At 43.7% G+C, this 26,231-nt stretch overlaps 2 protein-coding genes across 3 annotated transcripts in view; one reads left to right on the forward strand and one right to left on the reverse strand.

Moving 5' to 3' along the window:
- Nucleotides 1-9,438, forward strand: part of LOC127609240 (uncharacterized) — a 31,440-nt gene extending 22,002 nt beyond the window's left edge. The window contains exon 4 of the mRNA XM_052079078.1: nt 9,180-9,438. The gene's annotated coding sequence lies outside the window, so the exon portion shown is untranslated. The remainder of the gene's footprint in view (nt 1-9,179) is intronic.
- LOC127609152 (ATP-binding cassette sub-family G member 4-like) overlaps nt 1-26,231 on the reverse strand; it is a 35,041-nt gene that overhangs the window by 6,442 nt on the left and 2,368 nt on the right. The window contains exons 2-8 of one of the 2 annotated variants that reach the window (XM_052078910.1): nt 20,461-20,648; nt 14,452-14,692; nt 9,869-9,986; nt 9,458-9,590; nt 8,993-9,043; nt 1,928-2,073; nt 335-458 (exon numbers count right to left, since the gene is read on the reverse strand). In XM_052078910.1, coding sequence (XP_051934870.1) covers nt 335-458; nt 1,928-2,073; nt 8,993-9,043; nt 9,458-9,590; nt 9,869-9,986; nt 14,452-14,692; nt 20,461-20,580 — 933 coding nt within the window. In that variant the 5' untranslated portion in view covers nt 20,581-20,648. Of the gene's footprint in view, nt 1-334; nt 459-1,927; nt 2,074-8,992; nt 9,044-9,457; nt 9,591-9,868; nt 9,987-14,451; nt 14,693-20,460; nt 21,189-26,231 lie in introns of those variants that run through there. The other variant, XM_052078911.1, reaches the window with a different exon arrangement.

Below are 26,231 nucleotides of genomic sequence, written 5' to 3' on the forward strand. Positions count from 1 at the left end.
ATGCAAAATGCAAAAGTAAGGCGACAATCAAAAACAGGTTCATAGAATGAAGAAAGGCAGGGAACTGAATGAATGACTCATGTAACAAAAGTAACAGGGCAGGGCATCTGAAGGATGATTGATTGGTGTTGGGAAAAAAACAAACAGATATATATATATATATATATATTTTTTTTTAAAGACATACAAAAGGGGGTCAAAACATTAAATGAAATCCTTGGTGGAACAATTACAAAACAACAGAGTTTATGATTATACAGTAAGTATCGGTAAAGTATAATCCAAATTTTGCATTCATGTTTGAGTGAGTGCTGTTTTTTGAAATACTGTATACCTTGTCAAACATCTCAAAGAGTTTAGCACTTGGTTGGTGGATAGTGCAAATAATAGTCCTTCCTCCCAGCGCCAAAGAACGCATTAGGGACACTACCTGATAACATGACACGCTATCCAAGCCACTGCGGAGAGAAACAAAGACACATGTTCAATGAGCATAGGGAAAGGGTGAGGAACAGAAACAGGCTCGCTCATCATTCATCTCAACAGCAAGGGACCATATGAACTAGAATATGTGTTACTTATTGTGTTGTATTGACATATTAATTCTTGTCATGACTTTTAGACATGTGGACGTGGATGGCCTGTCTATTCTGCTGTTTGTGCATGTGCACTATAGTTTATTTTTAAAGTGGCATGCGACTGACTCGCTGTGGCGACCCTTGATGGGACAGGCTGAAAGTCACAGGATGCAACTAAAAAGATGAAATACGAGCATTGAATGTTGTTTTTCGATAGGTTAACTACTGTAGAGTAGACCTGGCACAAGCGCTGTCATCTACTGGTGAATGTTGATATTACAACATATTGTTCCTCTCTTTTTAGAATATGGAGGCATCCGAATACACCCCGGGAATGCACCCCAGGTTCCGACTTTACTTTTACATGTAAGTAGACATTTTTGTATTTAATCTTAAGACATCACTCATAACATAAGATACATGAGGCCTGTCCAAATTCACAACAATTAACGCAGTCCACTAATTTGGACACAACTATAGTGTTGAGTCACATGTGGGCTGCATGTTGCCCATCCCTGGCTGAATCCTCACGTCAGCCGTCATCAAATTTACCAAACACTCTCCTTTAACACAGATATGACAGACAATATATTGTCGCTTCTGCTGAGATGGCAAAACAAAGACAATCGTTGGTCAGTTAATAACAGTGGCAAAGTATTGACAAATCCACTTGAAATGGGAAAAATTTCACTCGGCAGCAGAGACCGGCGTTCACAAATGTGTGTGTGGGGGGGACTTAAGTCTAACTTTGTGGCTAGTGGCTAATAACTCTGGGAAACCAAAACGGGTGAGCTGTTTATTGTCTATAATAACAATCAAGTCAAAATCTCTCTACTACACTCGAGGAGTTATGAAAGGAGAGCAAATGACTGAATGTTGAATGGGATTGGATGATGAGTCGTGACACGGGCTCAGTGCAACCAAGAATGGAAAGTGTGTGAACACATTTGTGTGAACGTAGCGATTCGTCACCCCAAAACATTTCAATGACAACATCGATTAGACTTAACTAACATTACCTCAGCATCAACTACAAAAAAGTCTTTCTACCCCTAGAGGGGACTACACACACGATCGTGTGCGACAATGTTGTAAATTGTGATTTAAACAGTACTGTATTTACAATGTGAATTTGTGACATATGGTAATCTAAAGGCTACAAGATGACTTCAATATCTTTGGTGAAGGTTCATTTACACCCGTCAGCTTGCAATATTTTCAACATCTGACTCGTATTCCTTCAATTTGTGGCATTATCTTAACCAGTACACCTTATTATACACGCAGAGAAAATTATTCTGTCCCAAAGTGTAAAATGTGAACTGTTCAGTGTTTGAACTGTGTCTCACCTGGTGGGCTCATCAAAAAACATGACTGGCGGATTGTTGACCAGCTCAAGGGCAATGGCGAGCCTTTTACACTGACCACCTGAAAGTGAGCTGGTACGAGTATGAGCACAGTCGAGAAGCCCCAAGGCAATCAGAATCTCGTTTACCTTTCAAACAAAGATGGACATCAACAAAGATAAAAATGAATGAGGGGAAACCCAGTCAGCATTAAGACACACGCCCTCTTTGGTTAGATAACTACCATATTCTCTGCACTATAAGGCCCTTCGGATTATAAGGCGCACCTTCAATGAATGGCCTATTTTAAAACTGATTTCATAGATAGGGCGCACTGAATAGAAGCTACAATAGTGGCTGCAGTTGCACTATGGATCCACTAGATGAAGCTATGCTAAAGCAATACAATACAATACTATACAGCAGTGGACCCCAAACTTTTTTCTGTGAGGGCCACATAACTTTTCGCTTCTCTGATGGGGGCGGGAGGGCGGGGGGGGGGGGGGGGGACCAGTTTGTAACAGCAAAAGTGTGACTGCAAGAGTACCTAGACGTCAAAATGTATTGTTTCCCAGAAACCCCACAAAATCAAATAACTTTTTTCGATACACTCGCGGTATTAAAGACCTCTTTCTTCTCGGGACACACCACCTCCGCGACAGCATTCATGCATTTCTTGACAAACTCTCCTTACCGCTGCTTGCTATCAGTTGAGCAAACCGAAAGCTAGCCCGAACAGATGGCTGGTTCAGCTGAGCTTGGCATACAAATATATTTTGCTGAGCTAACGTTCCTCTTTTTAGCGTTGACAGTTTGTCTGCTCTCATTTGCCCATGCAAAAAATCATACTTAATATCGTGACGTGATTCATAGTGTCTCCGCAGATAGTATTCTTTGAATACCGCCACCGACAGATGACACAGACAATATTTTCTTTGCAGTGAAAAAAAAATAGTTTCTCTATTTTGGGTTAAATGCCCTGTATTCTGAATATTTTTTTTTCTCTTACCTTACCGTTTCGATTACGTTCTCTTTGAGAGGGACGGGTTTAGGATTTTTTTTTCCTGGGATTGCCAGATAATGGCACAGAAGGATGGAACAAATGTCACGTTATATGTGTTTATGAAATTGTTACTAGCTAATAGTTAATCATGAATATAGTTCATAACTAAGGAATATTGTATTGCAAAAGCCAAATTTTATGATAAAATACAAATATACATAGATGAAAAATAAATCAAAAGACTCTCTGGTATTGTTCAGGGGGGCCGGATCAAATGTGGAGGCGGGCCGTAGTTTGCTGACCACTGCTATACAGCTTTATTTGTGCCTTGATGGGATCAACACCTTATCGTGGTGAGGCACTTTGCGCGTCTCCATGACCCCTAGAGCTATGTCGGCAGGAGACCCGCACTCCTGGCAGGGTCACCCAAGCCGAACAGGTCGAAGGGTCGAGGCCAGACAAAGAGTGATCCCAAACCGGCACCTGGGGGCAGGCATAGGCGGAGTCCAACAGACCCGACTACCAGCAGCCCCCTGCAACTCTTGCCAGGAGAAGGTCGTCATGGGTACCCTCATGCCACCGGAAACCACCTGGCAGGAGTGGAGATGGTGGGAGTGAGGACTGTGCACCCACACCCTCACCTTAATCCGAACCTTTGCGCAAGCTTCTTGCCCCAACCCCACACCCAATCCCCCACCCTGCATCCCCCTAATCCCCCAAAGTCCTGTGGCGATGTGGAATGGCGGTGGGCACAGCCCAAGGATGTGGCTGGGAGTGCCTAGTCAAACCATGCACACAGGCGGCTATGGAGTGATGGTCGTTGACATTGCGGGATGGAGCAGCGCATCTCTTCGGCAGCTTCCATTGTGACTGAGCAGCTCCACACTGCTCACCCCTGTGATGGGGGAGGGACCTAGAAAAAATGGTCTAAAAATTGTCTGCTCTCCACACTCCGGACGGTAAACCGCAATCGTCGGAGCATCCCCCTTGCGGTCGAAGGGATAATAAACTAAATAGAAAAAAATCTATGCATAGCTTCGTGGAACGTCCGCACACTGCTGGACCTGGCTGAAACCCCTTACAGGCCCCACCGGAGGACAGCACTTGTGGCCACAGAGCTCGCGAGGTATAACATCGATATCACAGCTCTCAGCGAGACCAGAATACATCGAGAGGACTCCCTGGCAGAAGTTGGTGCAGGGTATACCTTTTTCTGGAAAGGAGTCCCCGAAGGCACTCGTCGAAACCATGGAGTTGGCTTTGCTGTGAAGTCCCAACTGTTGAAGCGCATCCCAGAATCCCCCACCGGCATCAATGAAAGACTGATGACATGGCGCATTCCCCTGGCAAAGGGACGCTTTGCCACACTCATCAGTGCCTATGCACCAACTCTGAATGCCGAGCACAATATAAAGGAGGATTTCTACAGAGCTCTGGACACCATCCTGCAGCAAACACCGGCTACGGACAAGCTCATAGTCATGGGAGATTTCAATGCTAGGGTGGGCACGGAACACCTGGTGTGGAGCAAAGTTATTGGCCAGCATGGAGTGGGAAAAATGAACAACAACGGCCTTCGGCTCCTCTCCCTCTGTGCAGAACATCAGTTGGTCATCACTAACACCATTTTCCAAATGAAGAACAGGTTTAAGACCACCTGGCAGCACCCCCGCTCCAAACACTGGCATCTCCTGGACTATGTGATTGTCCGTCAAAAGGACATACGGGATGTCCTCATCACCCGTGTCATGCGCGGAGCTGAGTGTTGGACTGACCATCTCATGGTCAGGTCCAAACTCCTCATGAGCATTCAACCCCGTCATCCAAGGACAGCTCCCAACAAAAGGCTCAACTGTGCAGCATTGAACAACCCCACCACCAGAGCCAACCTCCGGCGACTCCTTGCTGAAAACCTTGACAAGATCCCGGAGGAATCAGGTGACTGGCCAGCTCTGCACCAGGCTATCCAGAGCACAGCTTCGGAGGTGCTTGGCCAGTCAAGGAGGCGCCACCAGGATTGGTTTGACTGCAACTCAACCGAGATACATGCACTTCTGAAAGCAAAGCATGAGGCCCATAAAGCTCTCCTGTCCTGCCCTACATCTCTCACCCGTAAAGCAACCTTTTCGGCAGTTAGAACAGCGACCCAGCGAGCACTCCGTATCATGGAGGACACCTGGTGGGTGCAGAAGGCAAATGAGATCCAAAACCTGGCAGACTGAAACAACTCCCAGGGCTTCTACAATGCCATCAAAGCACCGTATGGTCCCAAGAAGCGGGCAATTGCTCCAGTCCGATCAGCAGATGGCTCTGCACTCCTCAAGGACCACCATGAGATCCTTGCCCGTTGGGCAAACCACTTTGAAAATCTTCTCAACCATACCAACCCTGTCAACCCACACATTCTGGACAAGCTTCCAGACCTGCCAACAATCATGAGCCTTGACATCCCACCATCCTATTCTGAAACCCAGCAAGCCATTGCGGGCCTAAAGAACAACAAAAGCGCTGGTCCTGATGGCATCCCTGCAGAGGTTTTCAAACACGGAGGTAAACTCCTCACGCGCCGACTGCACCTCCTGATTCAAAACATCTGGGAATATGGGACTGTCCCGCAGGATTGGAAGGATGCTAACATTGTTGTTATTTATAAGCAGAAAGGGGACAGAGCAACCTGTGGGAATAGCCGAGGAATCTCTCTCCTCTCCACCGCAGGAAAGATCTTGGCCAAAATCATGCTCAGCAGGCTGGTCAAGCACATCTCAGAAAGTGTGCTTCCAGAAACTCAGTGTGGCTACCGGAAGACTAGATCCACCATTGACATGATCTTTGTTTTAAGACAGCTAATGGAGAAAAGCAGAGAACATCACAAGGACCTGTACATAGCCTTCATCGATCTCAGCAAAGCCTTTGACACCATCAACCGTGAGGCTCTGGAAACACCTCTCCAAACTTGGGGTGCCACCCAAGTTTCTCAGCATCCTCCAGCAGCTGCATGATGGGATGCAAGCCAGAGTGCTCATTGGAGGACTCCAGTCAGAGCTCTTCAAGGTGAAAGTTGGGGTGAAGCAGGGTTGTGTCTTGGCTCCAGTGCTTTTTAACATCCTCCTTTCTGCCATTACGTGCCTCTTCCACCGTGGCATGGGACATGAAGACGGTGTCCATATGGAGTACCGCCTAGTCGGAAGCCTCTTCAACATCAGACGGCTCCAGGCTCACACAAAGACAAAAATCTGTCAGATCTGTGAGCTTCAGTATGCTGATGACTGCACTATACTAGCTCACAGTTCAAACTCTATGCAGCACGCCCTGGACACCATTTCCAGTCTGTACCAATCCTTTGGTCTTCAGATTAACATTAAAAAAACTGAGGTCATGTTCCAACTCACTACCCCAACTTCCATATCCCCCACCTTTCACATTAATGGCACTCCACGAAAAGTAGTGGACCATTTCACCTACCTTGGCTCCACTTTATCGTCAAATTGTTCCCTTGACACTGAAGTCCACACCCGTATTAATAAAGCATCATCATCCTTTGGTCGCCGACGCAGCAGGGTCTTTGAAAACCGAAACCTGAAGACCCGTACCAAGATTGCTGTGTATAATGCAGTATGTCTCTCCACTCTGCTCTACGGGTCAGAGTCATAGACTCCATATCGCCGGCACATTACTTCCTTGGAAGCCTTCCACATCCGCCGCTTGCAAAAGATCCTCGGCCTGTCCTGGGAAGATCGAATTCCCCATACAGACATTCTCAAAAGCACCAATTCCATCTGCATGGAAGCGGCCGTGGCGAAGAAACATCTTCGGTGGATCGGACACACCATTCGCATGCCAGACAACCGCCAACCCCGCCAGGTCCTCTATGGCCAACTGAGAGGTGCAAAGCGTTCTGCTGGGGGGCAAAAGCGACGCCTCAAGGACTACAGCAGGGACCTCCTAAAGCGAGCCAACGTCAACCCCACGCAGCTTGAAACACTTGCACTCAACAGACCAACCTGGCAGATCACTTGTGCCACTGCAATCTCTGAAATACACCAAATTAACCAAGCCAGAACAACCGAGAAACGCATTAAACGACATCAGCGGGCAGCTGATACCCCCCTGGTATCCGGTTTCCCTTGCTCCATCTGTGGTCGAGTCTGCGGCTCAAGGATCGGTCTCTATGCCCACGAGAAGTGGCACCAGCGACAGCGACAGAGTCGCTGACCCCCCCCCCCCCTCCCCCACCCAACCCATCCTCCCCTCCCTTGGAGCAAGTGTCATCATCAGACATGATGGACAGCTAGAAGAAGTAGAAGAACAGCTTTATTTATATTGAGCCTTCACAACCGCTTCACCTGTAACACAGTCATTAGAACTGGTCACAAACACAGATATGAAACTTAGAATAAAAATTGAATTACAAAACAATAAATGAAAGACAAAAGTGACGAAGACAATTGATTCAACAAAAAGAAACACAAACCTCATGAGCTCACATCCACAAGGGGCTAAATATCCTTAGAAGTCTTGCTTTTCTCCTTCTTCCTTTATTTAGTCAGTAGTTAACTCTGGTTTAGGTATTATCTTCGTTAATTGTCTGTTTGAGTTTGAGTTGGCGAATGCTAATGTCAATTAGCATCAGGCAGAACCCTTTTAGGTTACAATTTGTTCCTGCTAATAATCACCACGGGATGGCATAGGAACACAATAACAGGGGAACCCAATGGGGAATATAAAGAGACTGTGACATCATAGATAAGGTGCATAGGATTATAGGGTGCAATGTCGGCTTTTGAAAATTGACTGCTAAAAGGTGCGCCTTATTGTGCAGAAAATATGGTACATTCAAAATGCTTACAGCCTCAAACAAACAAATCACAATTTGGGGGCTTAGGATAGCGCTTGGCACTCCTTGGCAAATTAAATGAGAGGAGTGCTTTATAGTTTACGCCAGGGGTGCTCAAAACTTTTTGGATCGAAGATCTACTTTTCGATCACCCTTACCGGCACGTGCGCATGCACCCACACACACACACACGCACGCCCTGATGAGAAACAGCCTGAAACTGAGGCATACGACGCACTTTTGCAGCCTGTTAACTATCGTAGCTCACACGTACCGTTTTAAAGTGCTTCCCTGGGCCCTCCTAGATTCCTATTCTTTGCTTGTGCCCTCGGTGAATTGTACACGAAGCAAACTCTGAATGAGAATTCATTCATTCATCTTCCGAGCCGCTTGATCCTCACTAGGGTCGCGGGGGGTGCTGGAGCCTATCCCAGCTGTCTTCGGGCAGTAGGCGGGGGACACAAATCGGTTGCCAGCCAATCGCAGGGCACACAGAAACGAACAACCATTCACACTCACACTCACACCTAGGGACAATTTAGAGTGTTCAATCAGCCTGCCTCGCATGTTTTTGGAATGTGGGAGGAAACCGGAGCACCCGGAGAAAACCCACGCAGGCCCGGGGAGAACATGCAAACTCCACACAGGGAGGCCGGAGCTGGAATCGAACCCGGTACCTCTGCACTGTGAAGCCGACGTGCTAACCACTGGGCTACCGGGGCGCCTCTGAATGAGAATAATGATGATAAAAGATTGAGCGCAACAGTTCTGATCACAAGCTGCAATTGCAGACTGCTGAGAGCTAACAACTTCCGGTGACATAATCACGCGCCACCATAAATTAAAGATTTACCTGCTTTATTTTATTTTTAAATATTTTTTTGGTGAAAATTAGACTGATAAGATGATTAGGGTGCAGTGTACATTAACACAAAAAAATATATTATTAACAAAGACACACAAATGGTTGTTTGTTTTTTTTCTCCTCGACACTCCTCGGATCTACTTGGGACCTGTCTTAGATCTACCGGTAGGTCAGGATCTACATAATGGCCACCCCTGGTTTACGCCATGAGTGGCTTGATATCATGTGATCAAATTTTAGTTAACTGGCACACTGTTGTATGTAGAGTATTTTAAGAGTAATGAGCATGTCAACATTACTTTTGAGTCTTTCATAAACTGCCAGAAATTGATACCCTGTGTCCTTTGTCAACCTTTTTAAATTTACCAGTTCTTTCTTCACATCCATAGACTCATTAAGCTTCAAGTTGGCTGATACCTGTAACAGTGCACAAAAACAAACTTCACATCAGAAAAAAACACACACGATATAAATACATCCATTTTCCAATCCGCTTTATCCTCACAAGGGTCGCGGAGGGCGCTGGACCCTTATCCCAGCTGTCTTCGGGCAGTAGGCGGGGGACACCCTGAACCGGTTGCCAGCCAATCGCAGGGTACACGGAGACGAACAACCATCCGCGCTCATACTCACACCTAGGGACAATTTCGAGTGTTCAATCAGCCTGCCATGCATGTTTTTGGAATGTGGGAGGAAATCGGAGTACCCGGAGAAAACCCACGCAGGCACGGGGAGAACATGCAAACTCCACACAGGAAGGCTGGAGCCGGGATCGAACCCACGACCTCTGCACACGATATAAATCTTTAAATATAATCTGTTACTGCTTACCATCATGGCTTCTCGTGCAGTGAGATGTGGCAGCAGCATGTCTTGCTGCATGATATAGCAAGACATTTTCCGAAATGACCTCAGGTCCCTGGGTCTCCCATTTACAAAGATTTGACCCTTCATTCCCGTTTCCCTGATCAGAGTAAAGGATATATTCATTTGGGACTGAAAAAATATTAAAGTGCAATAAATATAACATGTAAAAAAGTACATGGATAAAAGTCACCACATGGGAATGATGATGATGATGATGATTATTATTATATGCCTTTTAACCCTTTCAGGACGACAGTGGACAGCTTATCATGTTATCAGGCCCTAAATAACCCTACTTGGTGCTCGAGAGAGAGCTGATTTTGCACATAGCAAACAAAGATAAAGCTATATAGCTTTACAGGAATTTTAGCTCACCTGTATCCTGCCAAAATGTTCATTAAGGTAGACTTTCCAGCACCTGAGGGACCCATGATTCCTACAAGCTCCCGACTGCAGAATTTCCCAGAGAGGCATTTCAATAAGGCTTTAAATCCTAATAAAAACATGGCACTGATCAGTTACGGATTCATATACTGTATGCCGCAAGAGTAAATGAAAACTTCTCAGTACAGCAGAGACACAATACGCATTTCATTTTAATTACTCTGCACATAGATTCTTCATAAATATCTGAATGGTGGGCATCTAACCTTCTTGATCATTGTATGATATATTTAAAATCATTCCACTGGATGGCCCAGCCAAAGTTTGGGGGTAGAGGGGCACACGGACGATCAGTGGGTTGGGTGGTTTCCAAGAGCCCACTTCATGTCAAGACTCCAGTGTGAGATGAGCATGCAGCATTCAAAGGGAACGGAATGAGCAGTTTCAATGAGTCAGGACTGACGTCGGCTGTGATGGCTCCCACAGCGGCGCAGCCGTCCTTTTCAAGGATCCGCTGCTCATATGAGAAATTATCAACAGTGGGTGTAATTCACCTCGGCACTGATCATAGCGTGCAGACTATTCTTTTCCAGAACGAGTAACAGAAGATTGATAGTATTCAAATGTCAACTAAAATCAAACTAGTGTGCGTGTACAGTGTGACAGATAATTTCTCAATACTGCTTGCTTAAAATTAAATTGTCCTTAAAAAAGTTATCAATTTCTCCTCGTGCTTGTTTTGACTTTTTTCTGCTAATCCTGCCTCCTCTCACATTCCAAAACTTGTCAAGTGTGAAAGTGAGAATTAATGCTTGTGTATATTTATTTTCCAGTGATTGTCTGGTGCAGTCTCGCCCAAAGTCAGGTGGGGCAGGCTCCAACTCACCCGTGATCCGAATGAGGACAAGCAGGATTTAAAAAAAAAAAAAAAAGAAAAGGTGGATAGATGTTGATAATGTTTTAATTTGATGCTTTATTTGCCATATTCACACCTCAGTTAGGGTCTGTAAATCATTATTAATCCATTCTAAACATGTACAGATGAAATGATTAAGAAAGACTACATTCAATTTAAAGCAACATTAATTTACCGAACCGCTTCATCCTCACGAGGGCCGCGGGGGGTTCTGGAGCCTATCCCAGCTGTCTTCGGGCAGTAGGCGGGGGACACCCTGAATCGGTTGCCAGCCAATCGCAGGGCACACAGATACGAACAACCATTCGCACTCACACTCACACCTAGGGACAATTTAGAGTGTTTAATCAGCCTGCCATGGATGTTTTTGGAATGTGGGAGGAAACCGGAGTACCCGGAGAAAACCCACGCAGGACCGGGAGAACATGCAAACTCCACACAAGAAGGCCGGAGCTGGAATTGAACCCGATACCTCTGCATTGTGAAGTCGACGTGCTAACCACTGGACTACGCGGCCGCCCTAAAGCAACATTTTTATATTTAAAAAAAAAAAAAAAAAACCTCCTCCCTTTGACATTTGGGGATTTTGAGTTTCTCTGTAGGTTAAGTTCACTCAAGTGCTGTGGACCATTTGCCTCAAGCTGATCAACTCATTATTAGAAAAATACTTTTAAGTTTAACAGGTTTTTTAAAAGTGATCAGTATACAACTCCCATATGGCAGTGACTTTCACTGCTAAGTTGCAGACAGAAAACTGAATTGAAACGAAAGACCTATGTTTGGACATGAGTTTGACAGGCATGCGGCAGAAATGTGCAGTAGTCTTGTGCCATATATACCGTATTGGCCCGAATATAAGACGGGCCTGATTATCAGATGACCCCCTCTTTTTCAAGACTCAAGTATGAAAAAAAGACTTTTTGAACACCTAATTAATTCTTATACAGAAAACAATTACAGTACATCTGAAACAAATGATTCTAACAATATATTTGAGAGAAAAAGCATTTTATTTTGCCTCATTAAAATCTTAATATCTGAACATTTAAATACGTAAACTAAAGTGCAATCACATTTGTAAATGAATGGCTTCTGGTTTTTGAAATTACATCAGAACTTCTCCTCAGCTGCCGGTTAACCTGGCCGATCTTTGACCCACTTTTCTCAAGATTGTCGCTACGTTTCTCCATTTTCTGTCATCTCTTCAATATTTTTCTTCGCTTTTCTTTCTTACCGCTATTTTTTATTTTTCTTCTTCGTGCTACAGCTATTTTTATTTTTATTCTTCGTGATAGGGGTTCATTTTGGCCTGGGGAGTCAAGTTCAACATTCGCTTCAATGATATCTGGCGTCATCTAGCGTTGTGAATGGATATAATGTCTAGACCCCGAATATAAGACGACCGCCACTTTCTCAGTCTTATTTCAATGCAAAACACACCGTCTTATATTCGGGCCAATATATGTGTTGTAAAGACAGTGAAGTGTAAACTGTGATTTGTAATCAAGTGTGAGACAAAGTACTGTACAGATTCACAAATTCTGATGGTATTGGGGAATTGGTTGTTGAGGCATCGTGTTTTCAAGCCGGTATATCACTGAGAGGCGAATGCAGCGAATTTTGGGTTTCGTTGAGGTTTGTAAAAGGTTGCAAACAGTTTTACTTGTCGGAAACACTGTTTCTCTCGCCAAGGAAAATTTCAACATTGTCTTACGAACACTGGCAAGGATTCGCAAACCAGTTTTATGCATTTGTGAGCAGTCGAAAGATGTGTCGCCAAAAGTTCTTTTTGACCTGCTCATGCTAGAGACCACGTGAGCATGTTGTCAATATAATAATAATAATAATAATAATAATAATAATAATACATTTTATTTATAAGCGCCTATCAGAACACTCAAGGACACTTTACAATCACAAACAAGAACAAAAAAACACAGATAAAATTATAAATCATAAAAGAGGAGATTCATTTAAGCTGAGTATGTCAGCGCATTCATGTGTGCTGAGCATTCACAAGCATTTGGCACTCAGTGAGATCAACGATTGTCAATGTTTTCTCGAAACTGTACGCATTGGCAATCACGTACAGTTCTCGCACGGGAAAATGTATGCAGCGCATCCCCACCAAACACTCTGAGCTGTATTGGCAGTTTGCATTTTCAAATTTACCTCATAAAAAGACATTGACAACTTGCTTTGGTTTACGGAGGAGGGGAAGAAAACGGAGTCAAAAAAGGCAAATTTCAGAAATGCGCACCAGTGTCGACACTTCTTGCTCAGGATATTATTATTATTATTATTTGTTGTTGTAATAGTAGTCTTAGTAGTTGTTTTAGTTGTGATAATAATTATAATAACTGGATAAAAATAGTTGGAATGTGGTTCACAGTTGTAGACACGGCAGTGTGTAGCGTTTGTGCTGTCCACAGGTGAGCTCACCAATCCCCTCAGAACAAACCCAGGGAAAAAGAACCCTGATACTTGAGTGAGAAAATATCTCTGCACAATTGAAGCATTTTAGCGCGACGTACATATGACGTGCCAACGGGCAATGAGTTCTTGCAGCTCAGCGCTGCCTTGCGTCATCAAAGCATGAGACGCGAATGAGCACCGCTTTGATGCTTCAGTCCAAGCCGTAGCAAGTCATTTCGATGCCCGTCATTCAGCGTCCTGCCAACCCACTACTTTTGCTCATTTTTGACATTTTCTCCAGCTTTGAAAATCTGTTGCAGTGCTCTAACAATCTCGAAGTTATACTTATTTTTACCACCAAACACTTGGAATATTAATGTTTAGCTTCATTTGATTTGCGAATGAGAGAAAATTCTCATATATACTGGGCTAATTAAAGTCCTTAAAAACCTTCTTGAGGATGATTGCCTCACCTTTTCGAGCCTTTTCATAGTCACACATTATTGACGAAAAGTGTCTTTAATGTCACCCTTCACTTCATATATTTTGGATCATAAAAAAATAGGCACAAAGAGAAAGGCAATGACTAGCCTACGCTGTAACATGCCTGTTTGGATGAGTTTAACCCTGTGAGGGACAGCGGTTACTACAGTGGACAGTTTATCATGTTATCAGGTGACAGGGTGCATGAAAGGACAGAAATAACAAAAGAGTGCGGTGAAGCAATTCGTGAAAGAGGAATTTGAAAACCTGCAAGTAATGGTAATCATTTGTTTTCTGTTAAATTCCTTTCACACAGTTCCTTTCCATATTATCACAATCCATCTTAGACAGTGAAAGTAAATGCCCCTCATGATAGAGACGACCCCCTGATTTTCAACAAGATTTGTGAGATGTTGACGAATCAGCATTCGCCGCCTTCAAAAGCAGTCCAGCTCAGTGAGATGAGACTCCTTGAAGCAGTTTGAGTGAAAATGGTAATGCACTTCATAAATGCAACCAGTGGAGGCACTGTGGATTCGCTCTCAATTAGTTTGCGCTTTGATCAACATCGGTAATGTCAGTTTAGCGATTTGAGACAGATTTTCAACAAAATGCGGTCGAAGATTGACATACGTAGGGGAAAACTGCTTTTAAAATGTATCTAAATATCAGATTTTTAAATTAAAATTGGTTTTGAAAAACAGACGAATGGATGTCTTAACAATATGCTTGTATGACAAATGAATTTAATGTGCATTACCTCTCCTTCTACAGCACGATCCCTCTTGAATGGTGTAAGAGATGTCAATAAACTCAAGATCCACGGGTGAGCGTTTGGGCAGATGGGTGAAGCGCTGTGCTTCTTTCAGCTGGTTCTCAATCTTCTTGTGCTTCAACATGGACGCCTCCTGCTGCTGCTTACCTCCATTACAAATGATACTGTCCTCCATGGAAATACCCACAGAGTCAGGTTCCAGCGCCTTGTTCTCCATACTGGTCTTCTGTGAGCGGGAGATAGTGGAGAAAGAGAGAATAAGCCTCAAAATATGATGTGAGCTATGATTTTTAAAAAAAAACAAATGTTCCAAGTTAAATTGCTATCGTTATTCTTGATCATTTGGTGAATGTGCCTGGGATAGTGTAGTTTTAGAATGCACTTCCACCCTCCTGTAAGGAGCAGATATATGTACTCAAACTCTTGATCGCAAAGCTCACATCAAAATGGAGATATAATCTACAGAGCAACTGTACAAGTGGTTCCCAAGTCTGAGGTGGTACATTAATTTGTCCTCTTTGAGGCAGAGGTCTCATCTAATCTTTCATGGGGGTTCTTAATCCTCTCGGGGATTAAAATCAACTTTCTTTTCCAGCCTTGATCTGTTGAGAGAAGGAGGGGCTACAGTTACCTCCTTGGGAAAAATCTGCTGACTCATGTCCAATACCAAGGCAAACTATTGTATGGGAAATGAGCACTCTTCACTTGCCCTCCACTTCACACTTACACACTCATTTGACTGACAGCGTGGAGTGGGAGGTCTGAACCTTCTCTGTTAGGTAACAGAAGTGTTCTGATGGAAGGCGCGAACAAGGGTAGACACAATTTCATGCCAACATGTCACGAGTCAACCCGGATAGTCCTCTGGACAAGAGGCAGGGTCCACGGAGAAAAGAACTCAATGGCCCAAGGTCACACCACCACAGGTGCACTTTTAGGCTTCAAAATCATTTGCAATTTGTCGCATCAACTCCACACACTTCCACAAAATTGTTAGTACCTCTCTGCTAGTGAAAGAAAAAACCATAGTGATTATAGAAGTCAATTGAATCTGACAAAAGTAGTAATAAATAACAATTTCATGAACATTAACTCATGAAAATCTGATATTTCTTTAAAATAGAAAAAAACAGAAGTGTATTCTCTAATTAGCATCACAAATGTCCTGTAATCAGTCAGTCGGCCCAATTACGGTGGATAAGGAGTCAGAGTGCTGTTTGGTAAACATGGTGTGAACTAAACACAAAAAATGGAGCCGAGGAAACGAAGGAGTCTCCGGAGATTAGAAACAAAACAATTGCTAAAGGCTATCAGACTAATTCCGGGCAGCGTGATGTTGCTGAGACTACAATTGTGTGTGTGTGTGTGTGTGTGTGTGTGTGTGTGTGTGTGTGTGTGTGTGTGTGTGTGTGTGTGTGTGCGTATGTGTGTGTGTGTGCGTGTGAGTGAATTTTCCTGAAAATTTTATTTATGAATAATTTTGTTAATTTTATTAAATTAAATATTTTTTTTAATGACATTAATTTTCCCCATATGCATAGCTGGATTAACATTTCAACATTTCAACATAACATTTCAAAACAAACACATTTGGCTTCCTTTGCCCTGCCAAATTGGTGGATAAAAGTAAGAATGACAAGATGTTTAATTTGACTGGAAAAAAAAATCTCCATTTGCAGATGTTTGACTAAAGCTCTTAGATGAAGGAGACCATGATTAGGCTGAAAAGACTAATCTGGCCAACATGTTTTGCTACAATCAGAGACACTTTGATATGCGTAATTCATAAAACGGTGTGTTTTCTACAGCTCCCCCCGCAATGGAATGTGAAACTTTCAGGAACAATTCCTGAATTAAACTGACGTGAAATGTGCCAATGTGTATTACATGGGGAAGGAAAATGGCCTCTCTAAGTTCAGCAAACCACATGTGCTATCCAGGAACAAGAAATCCGTCATCTAGACCAGGGGTGGGCAAACTTTTTGGCTCGGGGGCCACATTGATTTCTAAATTTGACAAGTGGGCCGGGTCAGCACAAGATACGGTACATATAAAAAAACGTTATATGTTGACATTCTACACCAAATATCAACAGAACAAAAGCATTAAAGTATTCCCATACTTTTTTTTAACGAGAACACTGAAACAACTATGGTCTATGTCCTATATGAATGTCCAAGTATTTTAACAACATACATGTGAGGACACAAGCAACGAAGTGCAACAATATATTGCCCTACAACTGCAGCACACAGTACAGGTATATGCCAAAATATAACAGGACTATTTGCTACAAAATGAGACGTGTAAGAGACCCCGTGGTTTTTCTTTCCACTCACTCATTGTCTCTGACTTGACCTCCCCTCGATCACCACCCAAGACAGCATTGCTCAGCTGATGTCGTTCAACCAACTTTTGAAGCCAGCCACGGGACGCTTCGAAGTCTTTGATGCTCCAAGTTAGCGCTCTGGAACTCGCTTCCTCTCTTATTCGCGGTACAGTTTGCGGAAAAGTTTTAGCACGATAACAGTCAAACCATTCCAGGAAACGTTTATTTACTCGACTGTGCGTCGAGCCACAAGCAATTCACTCTGAGCATGGAAATAGCCAGAATCGGACTGAGCAAGAATCGCTTCCTCGTTTTTCAAAGTCTCGCAAATTTGAGTCTTTCCGTCTCCAAGCGTCTCCTGAATGTTTCGGACTTTGTAACCTGCTTCGTTTAATCAGATACTGTTCACTTTCTCTGCCATTACTGTTCCTCTTCGTTTGGATGCCAAGATCTACAAATTTTCGCAATTCCAGTAAAACTCACTGCAATAAAGAGTCACTTGCATGTCGCTGTTTTGGATCCAAAGATAGAAAATAGCGGCACAGACACAGTTATTCTGTTGTATCGAGCGGGAGTTGCTTGAGTTGGCGCTACTGCGGGTTTCCGTATCGTCTCCCCCTCCCTCCCTGTGCTCTGCAACTTCAAGTAACTCCGTCGCCTGGCATTACAAGTCCAAATGAAATGAATGCAATCCTTTACATCGAACCTTAATTGTGTACCAACCTTCGGCGGGCCGGATTAAAAAGACCAACGGCCCGGATCCGGCCCGCGGGCCGTAGTTTGCCCACATTTGATCTAGACAGTGAAAGGAAGAAAAATATTTGCAATCATGTTTATATTCATTGTGGGATTATCACTGGAAAGAGAAATCAAAAGTGCAATCTCACAAATCCATTCATTCATTCATCTTCCGAACCGCTTGATCCTCACTAGGGTCGCGGGGGGTGCTGGAGCCTATCCCACCTGTCTCCGGGCAGTAGGCGGGGGACACCCTGAATCGGTTGCCAGCCAATCACAGGGCACAGCGCAGATGGTTGTTTGTCTGTGTGTGCCCTGCGATTGTCTCACAACCAGTTCAGGGTTTACTCCACCTACTGCCCGAAGACAGCTGGGATAGGCTCCAGCACGCCCGCGACTCTTGTGAGGATAAGAAGAATAGAAAATGGATGAATGGGAGGGACGGATAGCTGCTTTAAAAAAAAGTCAATTTCATGTGTGACAAACAAAAAGCAACAAGTTTGGTGAAGATGCAGACAAAAGAGCCTAGCCTACCAAGATAAAAACCGTATTTTCTGCACTCTACGGAGCTTCGGATTATAAAGCAAATTTGGTTTATCATGCATTTCTTCTCCTGTTCTTCTGCTGTGAAGTAACTTTTGTACATAGGGGAAAATGCGACAATATCGGCAAACGCCATCGCGATAAATTGTAGCTTCCATATGTCAGCCAATCACAAGCCCTGGTGCATACAGATTCAGGAGCAAACTCCAAGTTAATCTACCGCACATGTCGTCTCGTCAAGTCCAAAACATTTTAGACTTGGGCTGTTCCTAATTCACAGCCTAGACGACTTGCAGCTATGAATGGAACATTGAATTCTTCAGCTATTCAGAAAATCCTGCAGGCAAACGTTTGAATATGAATTTGTGCCTTCATCACCTCACGACTCGACAACTGCAATAGTGTTGTCTGCTCTACCCGCCAAAGATCTCGACAAACTTCAATACATCCAAAATTCTGCTGGCCGTCTCCTCACCCACTGCCACACCAGAGACCACATCAACGCAGTCTTCCAACACCTTCACTGGCTCCCCATCCAACAACGAAACCAGTTTAAAATTCTTCTCACCACCTTTAAGGCTCTTCACCACCTCGCCACCTCCTACCTCACTGACCTCCTTCACCGTCAGACCCCCACCTGCAGTTTTAGATCTGCCCAGACCAACCTCCACATGCCTCCCATCTGAACTTAGCATAGGACCTGGGGAGACAGAGGCTTCTCTATCGCCACCCTCCCCCTCTGGAACGCTCTCCCTCATCACCCCAGACACAATCACACACTCCCCTCTTTTAAAACGGCACGAAAATCCCACCTGTTTAGATCTGCTTTTAACCCGTAATTACACAATCTATTGTTTAACTCATTCAGGGACAGTGGTTACGACAGTGGACAGTTTATCATGTTATCAGGTTCCAGGATGCATGAAATAACATAATCTCTCCATTTTACACGCCGTTGCACCCATATAGTTTTTGATGTTATGATTGTCTTCTTTTGTGATTTCATTATGTCTCATTTGTTGTTCGGGGGGGGGGGGGGGGGTTGTTTTTGTCTTAACCTCGTAAAGTGCCTTTGAGTGTTTTTTAAAGCGCTACACAAATTAAAGTGATTATTATTATGAGGATGATGATGATGATGATTATTATTATTATTGATGATTATGATGATGATGATTAAGGGTAGTACAACCAAATTTGGTTCCAGGTGAAGTGACTTTTTTATGCACAGATGAGTTTGAACTGACAGCCTCCAGCAGCAAGAATGTATGTAGAAAGAAGAAAGAAGAAAGAGAAAAAAACAACAATCTTTCAATTAAATGCGCTGAGATGCTGCCTGACCAGCAGACAATGCCATAATGGATGGCCGAGGCCACCACCGAGTTATAGAACGTCTTAAGGAGTGACCCCTGAACCCCAAAAGACCTCAGTTTCCTGAGTAGGAAGAGTCGGCTCTGTCCTTTCCTAATCAGATTGTCCGTGTTTGTAGACCAGTCCAGTTTGTCGTTCAGAAGAACACTAAGGTACTTGTAGGAGGTCACCCTCTCTATGTCCATACCCTGGATGTTCATCAGTGCTGGTGAGGACTTTTTCCTGCAGAAATCCACAACCAACTCCTTAGTTTTCCTAGGGTTGATCTGGAGGAGATTCTGCTGGAGGAGTTGGGCTAAACAGTTTTAACACTTTAAGATGCTACTACTATTGTAATTAACAGTATTTAACAGTTAACTTGAGATGTGTGAAGTGATTCTGATGTTATATAACATGAGAAGGCTAAAACACTGTGTGTTAAAATCAGACCAAGCAAAGTAGGTTAACAGTGCAGATCTCCCATGACTTTGTAAGCCCATGACTTCCTCAGCTGAGGAAGCTGAAATGGGAAAATTAAAAAAAGAAGCATTTCTTTATTCAAGCTACAGTATCTGCATAAACCTTGAGATGCAAATTTTAATAGGTCCTTGTGTTTGGGAGTAGTTTTACTCATACAGTGAGACTTAGATCTTATCACAAATAATGTGATAAGTCCCAACTGAGTTTATAAGAGTGGACTGCTCCTTTATTTCAGACACACTCTATTAACAGGTCAAATAATCGAAGAAAATAAAGTGGACTGGCAAATAGATCATGACAGGCTTAGTCGATTTGAATTTGCCAACAAGCCACCTGAGATGGCTTCACTTACTTATTATAAGTCATTCAATCCAAAACAAAGACACAATTTTACATTCCTACTGACAACAAATAAAAACAAATAATTGGTCATATTAAGGGTAACTTGTGTGACTTTTAGTATCTTCTTCAAGATGAGACTTTAAAAAAAGGCATTCACAACAACAACAACAGAAAAACAACTTAAGGTTAATTTGAAAATTAGATGGTGATCTTACATTATTTGTTGTCAAGTATGAAGTCCGAGTTTTGTGATGGTCCTGGCTTGAGTCTTCGGTATCCAGTCGAGAGTGTTTTACACCATCTCTGCTTGCTGGGCCCCAGCTGACAGGGCACATAGATACAGGAGGTGGGCGGGGGTGTCAGCTCGATGTAGATCGTGTAGATGGCTGGAGGAGGGGTCATTCTGACATTCCTGAGTCACATGAAGAATTAAACAACACCTCTGGGAAATGTCACTTCATGCCATTCTTACCTTGATCAATGGCGACAGACGTGGGCTCACATTTACATAAAATGTATTTCTGCTACTGTACCTGTTAATAGTAGTTCAATGACAGCATCACACAAAGCTACAATATGAGGTTTACCTGATGTGGAAGTTCCCATCGGCAGGTCAAACGAAATGCCGTGTTTGCCCATTCAAAATTTCACAGACTAATGAGAGCTATGTATGTGGAACGGTTTCATTAATATTGGCATAAACTGTTGAATTATAGAGAAAGTAGAAATTATCCCAAAATGGTCCTGAAAATCTCAAGTTTGACTCACGCCTATTACGGTTTTGCCTTTTGAATCGTTTTTCAACTGTCACCGGGAGCTTTTATTTCTACACTTACAATTTTACAAGGACACTAGATGTTGTTTAAAAAAATCCACAAATAAAGAAAACCTGTTTGATTACAATGATTATAACTTTAACTGCAGTTGGACTTATAAAGAGCAATCGAGAAAATGCAAAAAAACATAATAATAATAATAATAATAATACATTTTATTTATAAGCGCCTTTCAACATGAAGAACCACAGGGCCTTGGATGGAGGAAGACAAGGTAAGGCTAATTAAAATAATTGGAATTTTTTAAATGGACGCACAGAAACGAGTAGAGCCCTAAGAAAATGGCTTCAAGTAACTTATGTAAGCTGATTTTCTTATCGTGCAGCCAAGTGGCAGCCAGCAAGACTCCACATTTTAATGAATCTCTGAGGCCTTTTCTGAGCTTCTGTAGGTGCTGCTATTTTGAACAAACAGCAAACTGTTACTGAGCAGAAACGGTCTGGTAAATTGTATAGTCACATTTATAATTGTTGAATACTTTAACACAAATTTTGGTTGTATTGTTACCAGTCGTACAATTTTCAATCGTAACTTCCGTTTTCAAGAGATCCCGCAATACTATGAATGACTCCCTATCAGTGAGTTTAAATGCCTCAAGGTACAGTATGTTTCAAGGTGTAGCTGCTATGACGCATCATGTGGAAGTCGGAGTCACGGTTGAATTCCTCAGTGGTGGGGAATGTGGCAAAAAGACAACAAGCCACAACTCGTCCACAAGAGTCTTTTATCTCCAAGATGGAGTGTGTAGCTAAATGTCCCCAACACCCATTTAGACATGAAAACTCTATCCAACGTATATTTAGACTCTTTTATTTTTTATCTTGCTTTTGGTCCGCGTAGCTCTCATCCATACCAAAGTCCCTCTAACATGCCCAAGGGGAAACATTCTCCACTAAACATCTGTTGCAGACAGTCGTAATAAGACACTTATATCTAATATCTTCCATGTGATTTTGTAGAGGTGTGTCAATCACACAGCCTCCACAATATCCAGAGCCTGTAGGAATTCTTAGCGGATCTCATCCACATGCAGGGACCCAGACTTAGTTGCCTAAGACATATTGGTGAAATTGGGCACTTGGCAATTGGGAAATGGGGTAGTGCTTCCCCTTCCTGAGATGCTGGGTAGTGGACCAGAATTTACTCGAAGTCCTCCAGAAGTCGATTTCCAACACCCCACCAAACTCCCCCCACACCCAAGTTTTTGCCTCAGTGATAGCCAAAGTTGCGTTCTGCCTGGACCCATCAGATACCTCCACAAGTGGTCCACCCAGTCTTAATGTCCCCTATGTCCTCCATGACATGGGTTGAGTTCTGTCTGAGGTGGGAGTTGAAACTCTTTCTGACAGAGAACTCGAATAAACATTCCCAGTCAACCATCACAATACGTTTCTCTATGCCAGGTTGGCCCCAAATCTTCCCCACCCATCAGCGCCAAGACATCACATGGTGTGATTAGTTGAAAGCTTCACCTCTCTCTTCACCCGAGTGAGTGGAAGTGAGTTCAATCCCTCTCAAAAGGACTGGTACCAGAGACCAAGCTATGTGTCGAGGTGAGCCTGACTATGTCCAGTTAGAGCTTCACGATCTTCAGAATCAGAAACAGATCAGAATCAGAATCATCTTTATTGGCCAAGTATGTAGAACACACAAGGAATTTGTCTCTGGTATAGCACGCTTCATTAGTATCATCGTAAACAAGGACATGACAAATAGGTATGCAGGGACATTTCGTAATGTAAGTGAACCGTAGTGCGGTGGTACCACCCAGTGACAACTGTTAGACAATGTGCAAAGTATCAAGCAGAGCTAAAGTGAACAGTGGTAGAATACAATACTATGACAGTTTGTACAATTGGTGCAGAAAATCATTGAATCATTTTAGAGTGACCAGTAGCAGTATTTGTAGTACAAGAAGAGTGACTACGTCAGTGACTGTTTAGGGAGTTAATGGCTAGAGGGAAGAAGCTGTTTAAGTGTCTACTGGATTTGGTGTGCATGGATCTGTAGCGCCTGCCTGAGGAGAGTAGCTGGAAAAGGTGGTGTGCAGGGTACGGGGGATCCAGGAGGATTTTCTGTGCCCTTGTCTTGATTCTTGCAGTGTGCAAGTCCTCAAGAGTGGGTAGGGCGGTGCCAACGATTTTTTCCGCCATCCTAACTGTCCGTTGAAGTCGGATTTTGTCATTTTTGTGGCGGCCCCAAATCAAACCGTGATGGAAGAACACAGGATTGATTCGATGACTGCCGTGTAGAAGTGTCGTAGCACCTCCTGTGGACGGCCATGCTTCCTCAGCAGCCTCAGGAAGTACATCCTCTGCCGGGCCCTTTTCAGGATGGAGATGGTGTTGACTTCCCACTTCATGTCCTGGGAGACTGTGATTCCCAGGAACTTGAAGGTCTCGACGGTTGACACAAGGCAGTTGCATAGTCTGAGGGGCAACTGTGTGCGTACAAGCTGGCATTCCTTCCCTGCTAGAGAGGTGACATTCCAGATTCACAAAGCCAACTTCTGCAACTGTAAATCAGACCACAAATGTCCAAGTCTTTGGTGACAACCTTGGGCCGCCGCCCAGCTCACATTACGCCCAACGCCTACAGCCTCTCTCATAAGTGGTGAGCCCATGGAAAGGGGGGCCCACATAACCCTTTCAGGCTGCCTCCAAACACGGATTCAGAGGGGCACCCCAGTGGCAAGGGTAAACATATTCCAATGCTTGTGGTCATCAGTGGGGTCTTTGAGCCGCACTTTTTCTGGTCCCTCACCTAAGGTCTGCAATGGTGACCCTGCTGGTGGCATGAAGCCCCAGACAGTTCCAATGTCAGCTCCTCGGGTTAATGGGACACACAAACCCCGATACCTCATCATGTGTGCAGTAGGGATGTGAATCTCAGCACTGAGGACGATTCGATACACATCTCGATGCACTACCAGCAATGCGATACTTAAACGATACATGGAATTTTCTGGCGACACGATGCGATACGTTTCACCGTATTCACAATGCGATACGACGTGATACACATTTAGTTCAAATCAATGCGATCCGATACGATACAGTGCAATTTGTTGTGATATTGTGCAATTAAACACGATGCAAATACGCAAAGAAAAAAAAGTTTTAAAAAAGATGGAATTCAGTATGGTATTGCAAAAAGTAGACCACTTTATTCCTTATAAAAGTAGAACGTGTAAAACAACTTATTTAAGCCCTTTCACAATTGGGTTTTGTGCAAGGAAAATGTAAACAATTTGGCACCTGAGACTCACAGCTGTTGCTGTAGTGTAAACACAAACAGACTATTCACTGAGTGTCTTATATGAAATATCCATCTCCATAGGACAGAAAAAAAATACAATTGAAACAATGTGGCAGTCACAGCCTCAAAGCTGCTATGTGTATTGTAGCGTACACAGACCACTCTCACTGAGTGTCAAAATGAAATGTCCAAAAGAGTCATCCATATATAGTTTTTCCTTGCGCGGTCACAGTGGTCCACTGCAAGGGGACCCCCAGAATAAGAGGCGATTTTTTTCTGATCCTGACCTGGTTTGCCAAGAGTTTCTCCGGTGTCCAACGAGGAACTGGCGGGAAACTTGTCGGTGATGTAGTGCCATCGTTTTAAGTGGTCTCCATATTTGTGGTGGTGCCGTTGTATGGCTTCGTAGTGCGACATTCTTTGCAAATTACGGAGCTTTTATCAATCTTTCCGTCTTTCTTTTCAAAGCCGTAGTATTTCCAAACATAAGATACAGTAGTTTCCTCGCTGATGCGTGCGCGAACTTCCATAGTGTTTCGCAAGTTGTGTACTGGACTGTATGTGACGCACGGGTACCGTCCGTATTCAACACAAAACGCAAAGCAATGATGGTGCATTCATTGCACCTAGGAAAGGGCAGATAGGTGACGTTTAACATGAATAAAATGGCGCTTGAATCGGACTTTACCGATACCACCAATGCATCGTGATGAATCTCGATTTCACCCGTCAATCGCGTCATACCCAATGAATGAGCCGATGCACTCGCATCGCGCACGTGCGCATCGATGTATCGATTAATATCGATTACTTTCCACACCCTTAATGCATATACTGTATCTAAATGATAAAAGTAAATTACCATATTTTCACGACTATAAGGCGCCCTTAAAAGTCTTAAATTTTCTCCAAAATGGACAGGACGCCTTATGGTGCGGAGCGTCCTTTGTATGCGCTGAGTTCCAAAATCTGACTGACAGCCGACACGCTGTTTATATAGAGAAAAGGTGGAAGTGACTGTGGCCAGGCATGCGGGAAAGAAGTCGGCCAATCAGGGAAGGGTGGGCGTGTATATATACATATATGGAGAGGGAGAGAGAGAGAGAAAGAGAGTGAGAGAGAGAGAGAGAGAGAGAGAGAGAGAGAGAGAGAGAGAGAGAGAGAGAGAGAGAGAGAGGACAGGCAAGCTCGGGAGCAGTCCGCCAATGGTGAAGGGTGGGCGTGTAAGTGGATGCTAAAGGGACGCCGCAAGCAGGTACCAATACCTGTATAGAGTGTGGCAATGTGCATTGTTGCAAAACAACTCCGGTTTTGGTTTTGAAGTGTAATTTGGAATTCCCTCTCTATTCCTGTAGGTGACCTTAGAATGTCCACTTGGCGTCAGTAACACGATTCTATTCTATATTTGCTGGTCAGGGAGAATCCAGTTTCAGCAGTGTGTGCAATCCTATAATAGGGTAAAGTGGCTGTTGTCGTCCATCACCAACAGCACTGGTCAAGATCTCCTTTTTTAGGACTGAAGTAAACTAGTAGATTGAAAACCGCAGCTGGTGCACAAAGCCATGACATCAGCCCCTTGCCAGGTATAAAAGATACGGGCCTGACAGGGGAGGGGGGCTTTTTTACATCCATGCCTTGGGCCACTCAACTTTTTGGAAAGACTTCACTCTGACATTGGTAGAATAAAATCTTTTCCTAATCAGCCGTGGTCCCTGAAGTGCTCATTCGTCGGGAAACAGCCACCGATCACCGAGTGTTTTTTGAAGACCAGCGAAGCAGCAAAAACCATATACCACAGTTTCTAAGAACCCCTAAAAATAAATTCGACAAAGAGACACCCCTACGAAGCTCAGTTCAAACTTAAAGCCACCGGTTATGCTTTTGGCATACGT

Source organism: Hippocampus zosterae, chromosome 10 (assembly GCF_025434085.1).
Source record: "Hippocampus zosterae strain Florida chromosome 10, ASM2543408v3, whole genome shotgun sequence".
Taxonomy (NCBI): Eukaryota; Metazoa; Chordata; class Actinopteri; order Syngnathiformes; family Syngnathidae; genus Hippocampus; species Hippocampus zosterae.